Raw genomic sequence first — 15,407 nt, 5'->3', positions numbered from 1 at the left:
ACACTGCTATGCAAATAAGTGGAAAAGATGTGTTTATTACTGCCATAATAATCAAATTCAACCCTTACACGCATCTGCCAAAGATATAGTAGGATACTTACTACAATTGCAAAAGTCAAAGCTAGCTTTCTCTTCAATAAAGATACATCTTACCGCAATTTCAGCTTACCTGCAAATTACGCACTCAACTTCATTATTTAGGATACCAGTCATAAAAGCATTTATGGAAGGCCTAAAGAGAATTATACCACCAAGAACACCACCAGTTCCTTCATGGAACCTCAACATTGTCTTAACACGACTCATGGGTCCACCTTTTGAGCCCATGCACTCTTATGAAATGCAATACTGTAGGAAGTTGGCTCTGTATGTGCTATTTCAAAGTAAGGAATAGCATGCACAGAGTCCAAGGGTTCCCCTTAGAGGTAAAATAGTGGTAAAAAGAGATAATACTAATGCTCTATTTTGTGGTAGTGTGGTCGAGCAGTAGGCTTATCCAAGGAGTAGTGTTAAGCATTTGTTGTACATACACATAGACAATAAATGAGGTACACACACTCAGAGACAAATCCAGCCAATAGGTTTTTGTATAGAAAAATATCTTTTCTTAGTTTATTTTAAGAACCACAGGTTCAAATTCTACATGTAATATCTCATTCGAAAGGTATTGCAGGTAAGTACTTTAGGAACTTCAAATCATCAAAATTGCATGTATACTTTTCAAGTTATTCACAAATAGCTGTTTCAAAAGTGGACACTTAGTGCAATTTTCACAGTTCCTGGGGGAGGTAAGTATTTGTTCGGTTAACCAGGTAAGTAAGACACTTACAGGGCTTAGTTCTGGGTCCAAGGTAGCCCACCGTTGGGGGTTCAGAGCAACCCCAAAGTCACCACACCAGCAGCTCAGGGCCGGTCAGGTGCAGAGTTCAAAGTGGTGCCCAAAACACATAGGCTAGAATGGAGAGAAGGGGGTGCCCCGGTTCCGGTCTGCTTGCAGGTAAGTACCCGCGTCTTCGGAGGGCAGACCAGGGGGGTTTTGTAGGGCACCGGGGGGGACACAAGTCCACACAGAAATTTCACCCTCAGCAGCGCGGGGGCGGCCGGGTGCAGTGTAGAAACAAGCGTCGGGTTCGCAATGTTAGTCTATGAGAGATCTCGGGATCTCTTCAGCGCTGCAGGCAGGCAAGGGGGGGATTCCTCGGGGAAACCTCCACTTGGGCAAGGGAGAGGGACTCCTGGGGGTCGCTTCTCCAGTGAAAGTCCGGTCCTTCAGGTCCTGGGGGCTGCGGGTGCAGGGTCTCTCCCAGGCGTCGGGACTTTAGGTTCAAAGAGTCGCGGTCAGGGGAAGCCTCGGGATTCCCTCTGCAGGCGGCGCTGTGGGGGCTCAGGGGGGACAGGTTTTGGTACTCACAGTATCAGAGTAGTCCTGGGGTCCCTCCTGAGGCGTCGGATCTCCACCAGCCGAGTCGGGGTCGCCGGGTGCAGTGTTGCAAGTCTCACGCTTCTTGCGGGGAGCTTGCAGGGTTCTTTAAAGCTGCTGGAAACAAAGTTGCAGCTTTTCTTGGAGCAGGTCCGCTGTCCTCGGGAGGTTCTTGTCTTTTCGAAGCAGGGGCAGTCCTCAGAGGATGTCGAGGTCGCTGGTCCCTTTGGAAGGCGTCGCTGGAGCAGGATCTTTGGAAGGCAGGAGACAGGCCGGTGAGTTTCTGGAGCCAAGGCAGTTGTCGTCTTCTGGTCTTCCGCTGCAGGGGTTTTCAGCTGGGCAGTCCTTCTTCTTGTAGTTGCAGGAATCTAATTTTCTAGGGTTCAGGGTAGCCCTTAAATACTAAATTTAAGGGCGTGTTTAGGTCTGGGGGGTTAGTAGCCAATGGCTACTAGCCCTGAGGGTGGGTACACCCTCTTTGTGCCTCCTCCCAAGGGGAGGGGGACACAATCCTAACCCTATTGGGGGAATCCTCCATCTGCAAGATGGAGGATTTCTAAAAGTTAGTCACCTCAGCTCAGGACACCTTAGGGGCTGTCCTGACTGGCCAGTGACTCCTCCTTGTTGCTTTCTTTGTTCCCTCCAGCCTTGCCGCCAAAAGTGGGGGCCGTGGCCGGAGGGGGCGGGCAACTCCACTAAGCTGGAGTGCCCTGCTGGGCTGTGACAAAGGGGTGAGCCTTTGAGGCTCACCGCCAGGTGTTACAGCTCCTGCCTGGGGGAGGTGTTAGCATCTCCACCCAGTGCAGGCTTTGTTACTGGCCTCAGAGTGACAAAGGCACTCTCCCCATGGGGCCAGCAACATGTCTCTGGTGTGGCAGGCTGCTGGAACTAGTCAGCCTACACAGACAGTCGGTTAAGTTTCAGGGGGCACCTCTAAGGTGCCCTCTGTGGTGTATTTTACAATAAAATGTACACTGGCATCAGTGTGCATTTATTGTGCTGAGAAGTTTGATACCAAACTTCCCAGTTTTCAGTGTAGCCATTATGGTGCGGTGGAGTTCGTGTTTGACAGACTCCCAGACCATATACTCTTATGGCTACCCTGCACTTACAATGTCTAAGGTTTTGTTTAGACACTGTAGGGGTACCATGCTCATGCACTGGTACCCTCACCTATGGTATAGTGCACCCTGCCTTAGGGCTGTAAGGCCTGCTAGAGGGGTGTCTTACCTATACTGCATAGGCAGTGAGAGGCTGGCATGGCACCCTGAGGGGAGTGCCATGTCGACTTACTCGTTTTGTCCTCACTAGCACACACAAGCTGGTAAGCAGTGTGTCTGTGCTGAGTGAGAGGTCTCCAGGGTGGCATAAGACATGCTGCAGCCCTTAGAGACCTTCCTTGGCATCAGGGCCCTTGGTACTAGAAGTACCAGTTACAAGGGACTTATCTGGATGCCAGGGTCTGCCAATTGTGGATACAAAAGTACAGGTTAGGGAAAGAACACTGGTGCTGGGGCCTGGTTAGCAGGCCTCAGCACACTTTCAATTGTAAACATAGCATCAGCAAAGGCAAAAAGTCAGGGGGCAACCATGCCAAGGAGGCATTTCCTTACAAATACTTAACATGGAAAGTTGCATTTTTGATTGCCATCACACCTCTAAGAAGAGTGAGTGAAATTCAAGCATTTACCATACAAGAACCATTTATTCAAATACACAAGCATAAAGTAGTTCTACGGACAAATCCAAATTTTTTACCAAAAGTGATCTCACCGTTCCACTTGAATCAAACGGTAGAATTACCAGTGTTCTTCCCACAGCCAGATTCTGTAGCTGAAAGAGCACTGCATACATTAGACATCAAAAGAGCGCTAATGTACTACATTGACAGAACAAAACTAATTCGAAAAACAAAACAACTATTTATTGCTTTCCAAAAACCTCATACAGGGAATCCAATTTCTAAACAAGGCATTGCTAGATGGATAGTTAAGTGTATTCAAACCTGCTATCTTAAAGCAAAGAGAGAGCTGCCTATTACACCAAAGGCACACTCAACCAGAAAGAAAGGTGCTACCATGGCCTTTCTAGGAAATATTCCAATGAACGAAATATGTAAGGCAGCAACATGGTCTACGCCTCATACATTTACCAAACACTACTGTTTAGATGTGTTAACTGCACAACAAGCCACAGTAGGTAAAGCTGTACTACGAACATTATTTCAAACAACTTCAACTCCTACAGGCTGAACCACCGCTTTTGGGGAGATAACTGCTTACTAGTCTATGCACAGCATGTGTATCTGCAGCTACACATGCCATCGAACGGAAAATGTCACTTACCCAGTGTACATCTGTTCGTGGCATTAGTCGCTGCAGATTCACATGCGCCCACCTGCCTCCCCAGGAGCCTGTAGCCGTTTAGAAGTTGATCTTGAACATTTGTAAATTTGTAAATATATTACTTTAAACTTCATTATGTACATACGTATTCACTCCATTGCATGGGCACTATTACTAGCATAGACAACTCCTACCTCACCCTCTGCGGGGAAAACAATCTAAGATGGAGTCGACGCCCATGCGCAATGGAGTCGAAATGGGAGGAGTCCCTCGGTCTCGTGACTCGAAAAGACTTCTTCGAAGAAAAACAACTTGTAACACTCCGAGCCCAACACCAGATGGCGGGATGTGCACAGCATGTGAATCTGCAGCGACTAATGCCACGAACAGATGTACACTGGGTAAGTGACATTTTCCATATATATATATATATATATATATATATATATATATATATATATATATATATATATATATGTTCGATGGGATGTGTAGCTGCAGATACACATGCTTAACAATACCGTCAAATTTTCCGAGATTTTCACTAACTTTCCGAACCGCGGAGCGAAAAGGAACACGTCCGAACCCGATGGCGGAAAGAAAACAATCTAAGATGGAGTCGACGCCCATGCGCAATGGAGCCGAAAGGGGGGGAGTCCCTCGATCTCGTGATTCGAAAAGACTTCTTCGAAGAAAAACAACTTGTAACACTCCGAGCCCAACACTAGATGGCGGGATGTGAAGTTCATAATACAAGATTTATGAGCTAGCTATTTGATACAGGTTGTAAAGGATTTCTATGCTCGCACCCTCCATCCACTGCGAGTATCATATTTATCAGCAGTACTGCTGGCTGTTCAGATTCAAGCATGTGAATTTATGAAAGATCCAATACTGGATAAGAAAACAAGTTACTTACCTGTAACTACAGTTATCCAGTATTGGTATCTTTCAGAAATTCACATGCGACCCACCCTCCTCCCCTTAGACGCTCGCAATTTCCTCTCAGGTTATAATCTTTTCACACTCGTGCTGGAAAATCTGAGGTAAGGAGCGCTTCTCTGGAGAGTGTTCTAGAGGGTGCTGGTGCCTGACTGGCCAGCAGGCAGGTTGGGTCCCTTTCACAAAAGGACTTGGATAGGCTATATGAGTGGCTGGTATTTCCATTATAGCCTATAGGAAGAAAAAAAATATTTGTTAATTATTGCTATTTTATGTACCGTGGGACTCCCACTTTGACGACTGGGATGATTCAAGCATGTGAATTTATGAAAGATACCAATACTGGAAAACTGTAGTTACAAGTAAGTAACTTGTTTTCTTACTCACTAATTTTGTCATGTCTTTTTTTTCATGCCTTTACGCTGAATCTGATTGAAACATTTTTAGGATAAACTAATCAATACTGTGCCTAATAATTGAATATAGGCTCTTAATGTATCTAACACGTAGTGAACACTACATTCACTCTGGCTGCTCCATTTTGATGTTTACTTCAGGTTTACATAACTTCTGGTTGACTGTCCAAATTGGATTCCATCAGTGTTTGAAACCTCAGATAAAATACTAAGTAACTTCATTACTCAGGATTCTGTGTTTGATTCATAATAAGGCAGGCTATTTCTCATCTCAGATCTAGGACTCTTCTCTACAAAAACATTAGTGGAAGCAAATAATGAAAACATCGTAGAAGTGAGAACACAGTTACTACAACCTTCAGATGAAAATTGGGACTCCACTGGATCAAAGAAAATCTGGCGTTGTGAAAGTAGTCGCTCTCATACATCTATATCGAACTATGCACAGTACCAGGCCTCTTCATTCCAGGAGTCATTGAAGGTTTGTCTGCATGAGTTACTCTTAATACTTTGCTATTGTGTCTGCTTTGTTTTGCATTAAATTAATTTATTTCACTTTGTTTACTATTTTGTTTATGCTTTCTATTCTGGTGTTGCGCTAGTGAAGCGGTTTCTTTTTCCTATGGAAATAGTATTGAATCACTGCAAGTGTGGGAAGGCATCCATGAAACCCATTAAATGAAATCAAAAGCTGCCTCGGACCGTCTCTTAATTGATTTACAAAGGTTATTGATGCTTTCGTGGAACGTATCATTTCCATAGTGCCTTCTCAGTGCTGTAACAGATAAAATAAACATATTGATGTTACTGATTACAGGTTGAAAGTGTAGATCAAGGAATAACAATGTGGATGTTAAAGCTAAGCTAGAGAAATATTGATTGTTTGGTATTAAAGAAAAGATTGTTTTTGATCTTTCGTAGGATAATGTGTGGCCACCAGCTCTGGCTTTCTCAAGTCTTGCAACCTTAATCAAATGAAGATGGGACAAACATACAGTTGTTCTGAGCTCATAGAGCATTACTTGGACCGTAAAGGCTGCCATATGAGTGACTAGGGCGGTGAAGTGAGTTGGCAGTGTAGTGACCTAACACCTGTACTCTAGCAGCACAATTCTCTCACCCTTCTAAGCAGCATTGTTAAAGATTTGTGGGCTGTCTTGTTTTTGACTGTTAGATTGGTCTGCTCATGAGTCAGTGTGAAAGGCTTAATACTGAAAAAGACTGCATTCATGAAAGCACGTAGATTGACTTGCAATTCTGCATGCCATGTAAAGGGTATACTTACTGAGTCCTGCTCTAAAACCATTTTCAGTAGCTATTTTGTACTTGTTCATGTTAACTGTGACTGCTTTCAAGCAACTTCTCTGAAAGGGAGAAGAGATTGTTTCTACATTTTTGCTTGCAATACCTCCTCCAGACCACTTGGCTTCTCAAAAAGATTCTTAGGAGCAGTTTCAGGGAGAGGCTTGATATTGCCAGGTATTTACCACTACCTTTTTGTGGCAATGGCTTAAACGCCTCTTGAGCCCAAAAAAAGTCACTCTTTAGATCCTGCAAAAACCTGTGACCTTCAGGAATCGATACTGATGATCTGCACTTAAAGTGCATTTACCTCCTGCACTATAACCGTGTTCCATACAGATAAGGTAAACGTTATTTAGTTAATTAAAACCATAACATTAAATAGTAAAAAAGGACAAATATAAACCAGATACATTAATCAACACTTCAGCAGGCATTGCCTTATTGTAAACACCATTCTTAGAGGAAAAAAGATTAATAGCATAATGTGCAAGGTAAACAAGATGAACTTCGTTTACATCCTTAGAAATTTCCAAAACACCAGAGTTATAAATAGGTAGATTCTTCATCTGTTAAGTGGTGCTTAATATAAAACTTCTTTACCAAGCCTAAAATTCATTGTGCAATGTGGAAATGTCCCACAAGTGCCTTTCTTACATCACAGCATATAGCGACTTAATATAACCACCATGTTAAGCTATCCAGTTACCCTGATGATTTCATAATACTTTTCTTAGAGACATGATTTACATCGTGCTGGCCCAAAATATACCACTGTTATCCCTTTCTTTCTTATGCTATATACAGTTTGTTCCATCTAAGAATCTTTGTCTTTTAAGGCTTTACAAAACAAATTGAGGAGATTTCTAGTCAGATGTTAAGTGTCCAGGATACCTCAGAAACTTGTAGAAGAGTGATGCCATCTAGATTAAATTCATTTTAAAGTGGGTCTGGTTTTGACCCACCCGGTTGTCAGCAGCGGGGTTCGAAGGAGTGCATGCTTGGATTAGAAAAACTGCCACTTTGCCTTGTAAGTTTTATCAAGCCTGCTCAGTATTTTTCTCCACTGAACTTGACTATCCTTGAGTGCTCTGCAGATACTTAATTTAATTCCTTTGCTGTTTAGGCGCAGAGCTAGGCTGCGCTTAGAAATTGTACCCCTAATTTGAGCAAAGGTGGCTATTCTCCCTGATGGCAGATTGAGGTGATTGGTAGAGGACTCAGGTTGATTCTGCAGGTTGACTGCCTACCACCTTACCATTGTCAATAATAATCAAGTCTCTCATGTCTGGCTCTTTGCCAGCTATCATGTAGGTGGCCTGTATGTTCTGTGAATTGTTTTGCTGCCTGAACCTATTCTTGATTCAATTGTGTATTTTTCGACTTTGGGGCTTCTACCACAGGCCGCATCCATGAATTTGAGTGTAACCCCACAAGGCCCATGTGCATTGCCTCCATCTTCAGATTTCTTTTCCTTTATCCTTTGAGACAGTGTGTGTGAGTGAATACATAATATAATGGTTTTGCTGAAGGTTGCATTTTTTTCAGTTTGCACAGGACTTCACTTAATTTTCCTGAAAATGGGACTGAGTAGGTATAAGAGAAATGTGGATGCTTACAAATAGTTTAAACTACTGGCAGTCCCTCTTTGTTTTTCACCCATTCCACCACTTTACAGAGTCCCACCTTATGCAAATCAGTTTTAACCCTGCTTCTCATCGGACCATCCCTTCCCAAACTTCCAGTCAAAGCCCCCTCCAAAGAGGAACACACCCCTAGACTGTTTTCCAGCCTTGTTAGGGTAATCTGACACTCAGCAATGGAGTGACATGCTCCCTTAGTGATTTCCAGTGGGTAGACTATCTTAAAGCATTCCTCCTGTCTCCTTTTGTGTCTGACCGATACACATACACACACACATATACAGACATCACGTAAGAATGGGCTTTGTCAAGCTTCTTCAGGTGTTGGCTGGTGGAATTTGTTTAAAAGTTATCATTGCCTGAGTGAGCTATCCTTAAAGACCTGGCATTTCATGGAAGTTTACTTGGGGCTTTTTGTTAGTCCCCTTTTGTAAGCTCTCCACTGTGATGCTGTGACTAATTTACCCCACCCTCGTACTCACTATTCCAATGCATCTTGTGGCCCGCATAACCCATATCGCTGGAACCTCTCCCCCATACACTATCTGTTGGCATACCAGCTCACTCATATATTGGCTTTGGATGTGTAATAAACTCAAGGTAAAGATGGCCACCATACATTCATGTCAGACATCTTGTAATGAAGTTTGTTTTACAAACTGTCACAGGATGGGTGCCTTATTTGTATGTTATTACACGACAGCCTTATTGTAATTGAGTTTCACCAAGAGAAGCTCTATGACAGCATGGCTGCTGAGCATATGTGTGAATGCATGGCAGCATTTATGTTGATAACCAAAAAATAACGACAAAGCCCTTAGGTCGCCTCCTGGTAGCAAAGGCAAGTTCTAAGGTTCACTTCATGCATTTTGAAAAAGGCTGCGTGTTAGCTCATGTCTCATGCTTCCTAGCTGTGGCAAGTACTGGATCTTTGGGGTATTTAAATTTGGACACTGAGGAAGTCCAATGTGCCATCACTGGGCTGATAGTTTACCAGGAGCCAAATCTTTGGTTGCGTTTTAGCTGCTGTCGCCTGTGGTAGAAGAGGACTTTGACATCCCCTGGAGAAGAGCAACTGCCCTTGCCAGTCGCTGAGCCACCACCACTCGTCTTCTTCAGAGTCTTTGGGCCAAGGTAAGAAGATGTCAAAGAGATCCCATCACCCTTTGACTTCGTCTCGTCGCTTGGCTGATGCAATTTGAGAGGAGCGTCAACGCTCAAGGCCTCTGTCTTAGGAAAGTGCTTCTGGGTCCGCTCTGTGCCTCCCTGAGTTTCCAGTAGCTGGGACGACCCCTGCCCAATTAATGGAGTTTTATGAGGCCATGCGCCTCATTTTTTGGCAGCCCAACCCTGCTATGGCGCCTTCGGGCCCAAGGGGTTCGGTTGGGTGGCCTTTGGGTTCCGCGCCTCGGGTTCCAGCCACCGAAATCCCCCCCCCAGATCTGCTCTCGGATCCGCACTTACGCCGGTCGTACCATTGAGACCTTCCCCGGCGCCAGTTCGATTGTCGACACTCCCGATATCGGTGGTGCCCACCATCGATGTCATCCTGATCACATACGACTCGGAGTCAGACTGGCACCTCTGTCTTCGATGGGTCCTATTCACCCCAGGTTAGATTCTTACCCTTATTCTTATGGGTTCGAATTCAGGAAAGGGTTGAAAGGGTCCCTGGGCACTTATGAATACCAGGATGACCCTAACTTGGACTGGGTACAGGATTTGGGCGAGGCCTGTGGTCTGGATACCTCTCCAGGCGCTGGCATGCTGTCTCCTCACATGGCTACAGCGGAGGGAGCAACTTCTTCCATGGTGGTCAGTAGAGCGGCTGAGGTCCACGGCCTTGAGCTGCATACTGTTCTGGTCAGGTCTAATCTCCTGACAAAGGTGCTTCCACCAGGGGCTTCCACATCTAAGCCTCTTCTTCCATTCAATGAAGCCCTCACTGATGTCCTTTTGGGTACTTGGTCCAGACCCAACACGGGGGCTCCTGTGAACAGGACTATCGCACGCCGCCATCAGCCTGCCCCGAACGACCCTACATTTCTGCGCCAATACCCCACACCTGAGAGCCTTGTCATTCAGGCATCCTCAGGTGCATTACTGTAAGGAAATGCCTCCTTGGCATGGTTGCCCCCTGACTTTTTGCCTTTGCTGATGCTATGTTTACAATTGAAAGTGTGCTGAGGCCTGCTAACCAGGCCCCAGCACCAGTGTTCTTTCCCTAACCTGTACTTTTGTATCCACAATTGGCAGACCCTGGCAGCCAGATAAGTCCCTTGTAACTGGTACTTCTAGTACCAAGGGCCCTGATGCCAAGGAAGGTCTCTAAGGGCTGCAGCATGTCTTATGCCACCCTGGAGACCTCTCACTCAGCACAGACACACTGCTTGCCAGCTTGTGTGTGCTAGTGAGGACAAAACGAGTAAGTCGACATGGCACTCCCCTCAGGGTGCCATGCCAGCCTCTCACTGCCTATGCAGTATAGGTAAGACACCCCTCTAGCAGGCCTTACAGCCCTAAGGCAGGGTGCACTATACCATAGGTGAGGGTACCAGTGCATGAGCATGGTACCCCTACAGTGTCTAAACAAAACCTTAGACATTGTAAGTGCAGGGTAGCCATAAGAGTATATGGTCTGGGAGTTTGTCAAACACGAACTCCACAGCACCATAATGGCTACACTGAAAACAGGGAAGTTTGGTATCAAACTTCTCAGCACAATAAATGCACACTGATGCCAGTGTACATTTTATTGTAAAATACACCCCAGAGGGCACCTTAGAGGTGCCCCCTGAAACTTAACCGACTGTCTGTGTAGGCTGACTAGTTCCAGCAGCCTGCCACACCAGAGACATGTTGCTGGCCCCATGGGGAGAGTGCCTTTGTCACTCTGAGGCCAGTAACAAAGCCTGCACTGGGTGGAGATGCTAACACCTCCCCCAGGCAGGAGCTGTGACACCTGGCGGTGAGCCTCAAAGGCTCACCCCTTTGTCACAGCCCAGCAGGGCACTCCAGCTTAGTGGAGTTGCCCGCCCCCTCCGGCCACGGCCCCCACTTTTGGCGGCAAGGCTGGAGGGAACAAAGAAAGCAACAAGGAGGAGTCACTGGCCAGTCAGGACAGCCCCTAAGGTGTCCTGAGCTGAAGTGACTCCAACTTTTAGAAATCCTCCATCTTGCAGATGGAGGATTCCCCCAATAGGGTTAGGATTGTGACCCCCTCCCCTTGGGAGGAGGCACAAAGAGGGTGTACCCACCCTCAGGGCTAGTAGCCATTGGCTACTAACCCCCCAGACCTAAACACGCCCTTAAATTTAGTATTTAAGGGCTACCCTGAACCCTAGAAAATTAGATTCCTGCAACTACAAGAAGAAGGACTGCCTAGCTGAAAAACCCCTGCAGAGGAAGACCAGAAGACGACAACTGCCTTGGCTCCAGAAACTCACCGGCCTGTCTCCTGCCTTCCAAAGATCCTGCTCCAGCGACGCCTTCCAAAGGGACCAGCGACCTCGACATCCTCTGAGGACTGCCCCTGCTTCGAAAAGACCAGAAACTCCCGAGGACAGCGGACCTGCTCCAAGAAAAGCTGCAACTTTGTTTCCAGCAGCTTTAAAGAACCCTGCAAGCTCCCCGCAAGAAGCGTGAGACTTGCAACACTGCACCCGGCGACCCCGACTCGGCTGGTGGTGATCCAACACCTCAGGAGGGACCCCAGGACTACTCTAAGACTGTGAGTACAAAAACCTGTCCCCCCTGAGCCCCCACAGCGCCGCCTGCAGAGGGAATCCCGAGGCTTCCCCTGACCGCGACTCTTTGAATCCTAAGTCCCGACACCTGGGAGAGACCCTGCACCCGCAGCCCCCAGGACCTGAAGGACCGGACTTTCACTGGAGGAGTGACCCCCAGGAGTCCCTCTCCCTTGACCAAGTGGAGGTTTCCCCGAGGAACCCCCCCCTTGCCTGCCTGCAGCGCTAAAGAGATCCCTAGATCTCCCATTGACTTCCATTACAAACCCGACGCTTGTTTCTACACTGCACCCGGCCGCCCCCGCGCTGCTGAGGGTGAAATTTCTGTGTGGGCTTGTGTCCCCCCCGGTGCCCTACAAAACCCCCCTGGTCTGCCCTCCGAAGACGCGGGTACTTACCTGCAAGCAGACCGGAACCGGGGCACCCCCTTCTCTCCATTCTAGCCTATGTGTTTTGGGCACCACTTTGAACTCTGCACCTGACCGGCCCTGAGCTGCTGGTGTGGTGACTTTGGGGTTGCTCTGAACCCCCAACGGTGGGCTACCTTGGACCAAGAACTGAACCCTGTAAGTGTCGTACTTACCTGGTAAAACTAACAAAAACTTACCTCCCCCAGGAACTGTGAAAATTGCACTAAGTGTCCACTTTTAAAACAGCTATTTGTGAATAACTTGAAAAGTATACATGCAATTTTGATGATTTGAAGTTCCTAGAGTACTTACCTGCAATACCTTTCGAATGAGATATTACATGTAGAATTTGAACCTGTGGTTCTTAAAATAAACTAAGAAAAGATATTTTTCTATATAAAAACCTATTGGCTGGATTTGTCTCTGAGTGTGTGTACCTCATTTATTGTCTATGTGTATGTACAACAAATGCTTAACACTACTCCTTGGATAAGCCTACTGCTCGACCACACTACCACAAAATAGAGCATTAGTATTATCTATTTTTACCACTATTTTACCTCTAAGGGGAACCCTTGGACTCTGTGCATGCTATTCCTTACTTTGAAATAGCACATACAGAGCCAACTTCCTACAATTACCTTCCGCACCTCCAGAGAGGGAATCAAAAAGACTGGAACAATTTGGGAAGATGTTTTCTTCCTCCAGCCTTGCGCTGCGGTCAGTGAATACGGCATGCCTTTTGGGTCGCTATACCCACTCTCTGTTGCATATGGTCATGCAAGTTCTGCCGCAGATACCAGAGGAGACACTACTATTGTCTCCTTAGCTGTCACCAATGGGAGAGATACGGCAAAGTTCACTAGCAGATGTGGTCAGGACACGACTGACTCTCTAGGTAGATCGGTTGTGACGACTTTGGCCTTGAAGCACCACGCCTGGTTACGTACATCTGGTTTCTCAGGGGATGCCCAACAGACTCGAATGGATAAGCCCTTTGATGGCTCCCGTCTTTTTGGAGAGAAGGCGGACTTGGCTTCGGAGAGGTTGAAGGACTCCCATGCTTCGGCTCGGTCCCTTGGCCTTTCCACTGCCCCTTGTCCCCAACAGTCTTCCTTTTGCCACAACAAAGGGGGCTCCCTGTTGTGTCCCTTTCTGAGCCACCATGCCACCCATGCTGTTCTGCCACTGCGTGGCCGGGGACGCAGAATCCCACAAGGTCATGGGACAGGAAACCATAGATCTGCCCATTCCACCCCTGCCCCTGCTGCAGCCTCCAAACCCTCCCAGTCCGTCCCCTCACTCTGGTCCAGTTGGCGGCAGGATTCGCCATCACCTACCCCACTGGGAATCCATCACTACGGACAGGTGGGTTTTGCAGATCATTCAAAGGGGCTACTCCCTCCCCTTCGAATCTGCCCCACTAGCCATGGCTCCATCAGTCAACTTTATACCGGGGGATCATTTGGCACTCCTCCGCCACGAAGTTGCAGCTCTCTTGGCCAAGGGAGTCATAGAGGGTCCCTGCGCCAGAAGTAGGTTGTTTGTTATTCTCACTACTTTCTGGTGCCCAGAAAAGACAAGGGCTTAAGTCCTATCCTAGACCTTCGGGCCTCAATCTTTTCCTCAAGAAGGAAAATTTCAAAATGCTCATCCTGGCTCAGGTCCTGTCTGCCTTGGACCCAGAAGACTAGATGGTAGTGTTGGACTTGCAGGATGCTTACTTCCATATTCACATCCTGCCTGACCACAGACGTTACCTACGATTGGTGGTAGGTCACGAGCACTTTCTATTTACCGTACTCCCCTACGGCCTTACCAGTGCCCCTCAGGTGTTCACGAAAGTGATGGCGGTGGTTGCAGCTCATCTGCGCAGGTTGGGGTTTGTCTTTCCCTACCTCGACTGGCTGTTGAAGGCAGACTCAACCCAGAAGGTTGTCTCCCACCTTCAGACTATGGCGAACCTCCTGCACACACTGGGGTTCATTATAAACGTGCCAAAGTCAAACCTGACTCCCTCGCAGACACTCCCCTTGATCAGAGCTGTTCTAGACATGGTGCAGTTTCTGGCCTATCCTCCCGAAAAGCAAGTTCAGGATATTCAGGCTGATTCAGATCTTTCAGCATCTATCTTGGTTTTCGGTGAGACTGACTCTGAGGCTGCTGGGCCTCATGGCCTCCTGCATCCTGCTAGTGACACATGCCAGATGGCATATGTGGGCTCTGCAGTGAGCTTGAAGTTCCAGTGGGCACAGCATCAGGGAAGTCTCCAACGTGGTCCAGATCTCGGAGGGGACTGCAAAAGACCTCCAGTGGTGGCTTTCGTATCTGCGTTGGGTCAGCAGCAGATCCTTCTCCCTTCCACAACCAAACCTATCCTTAGTGACTGACGCGTCACTTCTGGAATGGGGCAGCCACATGGGAGAGGCGGAGATCAGAGGCCTCTGGTCTCCGGCAGAGTCTGGGCTCCATAGCAATCTTCTGGAACTCCAGGCGATCAGGCTTGCGTTTAAAACATTTCTTCCCTCTCTTAAAGGGAAAGTAGTGGAAGTGTTCACAGAAAACACTACCGCCATGTGGTACTGCAATAAACAGAGCGGGGTAGGGTCCTGGACCCTCTGTCAGGAGGCGATATGCCTCTAGTCATGGCTGACACATCAGGACATCAGGGCTCTCTGAGCACCTGAGCAGACAAACTCAGCAGTCGATGTATAGGCGATCACGGATGGCATCTTCATCTCGCGGTGGCGCAAGGTCTCTTTCAGCAGTAAGGAGAGCCTTGGTTAGATCTGTTCGTCTCTGCAGAGAAAGCGGAATGTCAGCTGTTTTGCATGTTGGACGCTTTTCGTCTTAAGTGGAACTCTGGCCTCCTTTATGCCTCTCCGCCTATACCACTTCTGTCCAGAGATCTCAAGAAGATCAGGACCCACCGGGCCCAAGTCATCTTGGTGGCTACGGACTCAGCACGGAGAGTATGGTATCCAGAGCTTTTGAGCATGGCCACCATTCCTCCTTCGGGAGGCTCTTTTGTCAGCAGCAGGGGACGGTTCTCCTCCCGAACCTGTCCAATCTCCACCTTCATTTGTGTAGATTGAGCGGCAGCAGTTTGCGGCTTTTGACCTTCCACCCGAAGTCTGCAATGTTATCTTGGCAGCCAGGTGTCCCTCCACCAAAACTGATATA

General features: G+C 47.3%; 1 protein-coding gene across 2 annotated transcripts in view; it reads left to right on the top strand.

Moving 5' to 3' along the window:
- The window catches only part of KDM6A (lysine demethylase 6A), a 709,557-nt gene that overhangs the window by 409,601 nt on the left and 284,549 nt on the right, over positions 1 to 15,407 (top strand). For both annotated transcript variants that reach the window (XM_069204190.1, XM_069204189.1), the window contains one exon: positions 5,399 to 5,604. In XM_069204190.1, coding sequence (XP_069060291.1) covers positions 5,399 to 5,604 — 206 coding nt within the window. The remainder of the gene's footprint in view (positions 1 to 5,398; positions 5,605 to 15,407) is intronic.

This window comes from Pleurodeles waltl, chromosome 8, assembly GCF_031143425.1.
Source record: "Pleurodeles waltl isolate 20211129_DDA chromosome 8, aPleWal1.hap1.20221129, whole genome shotgun sequence".
Lineage (NCBI taxonomy): Eukaryota > Metazoa > Chordata > Amphibia > Caudata > Salamandridae > Pleurodeles > Pleurodeles waltl.
The sequence above is the reverse complement of the archived record's forward strand: the minus strand, read 5'-3'. Positions and strand labels throughout refer to the sequence as shown.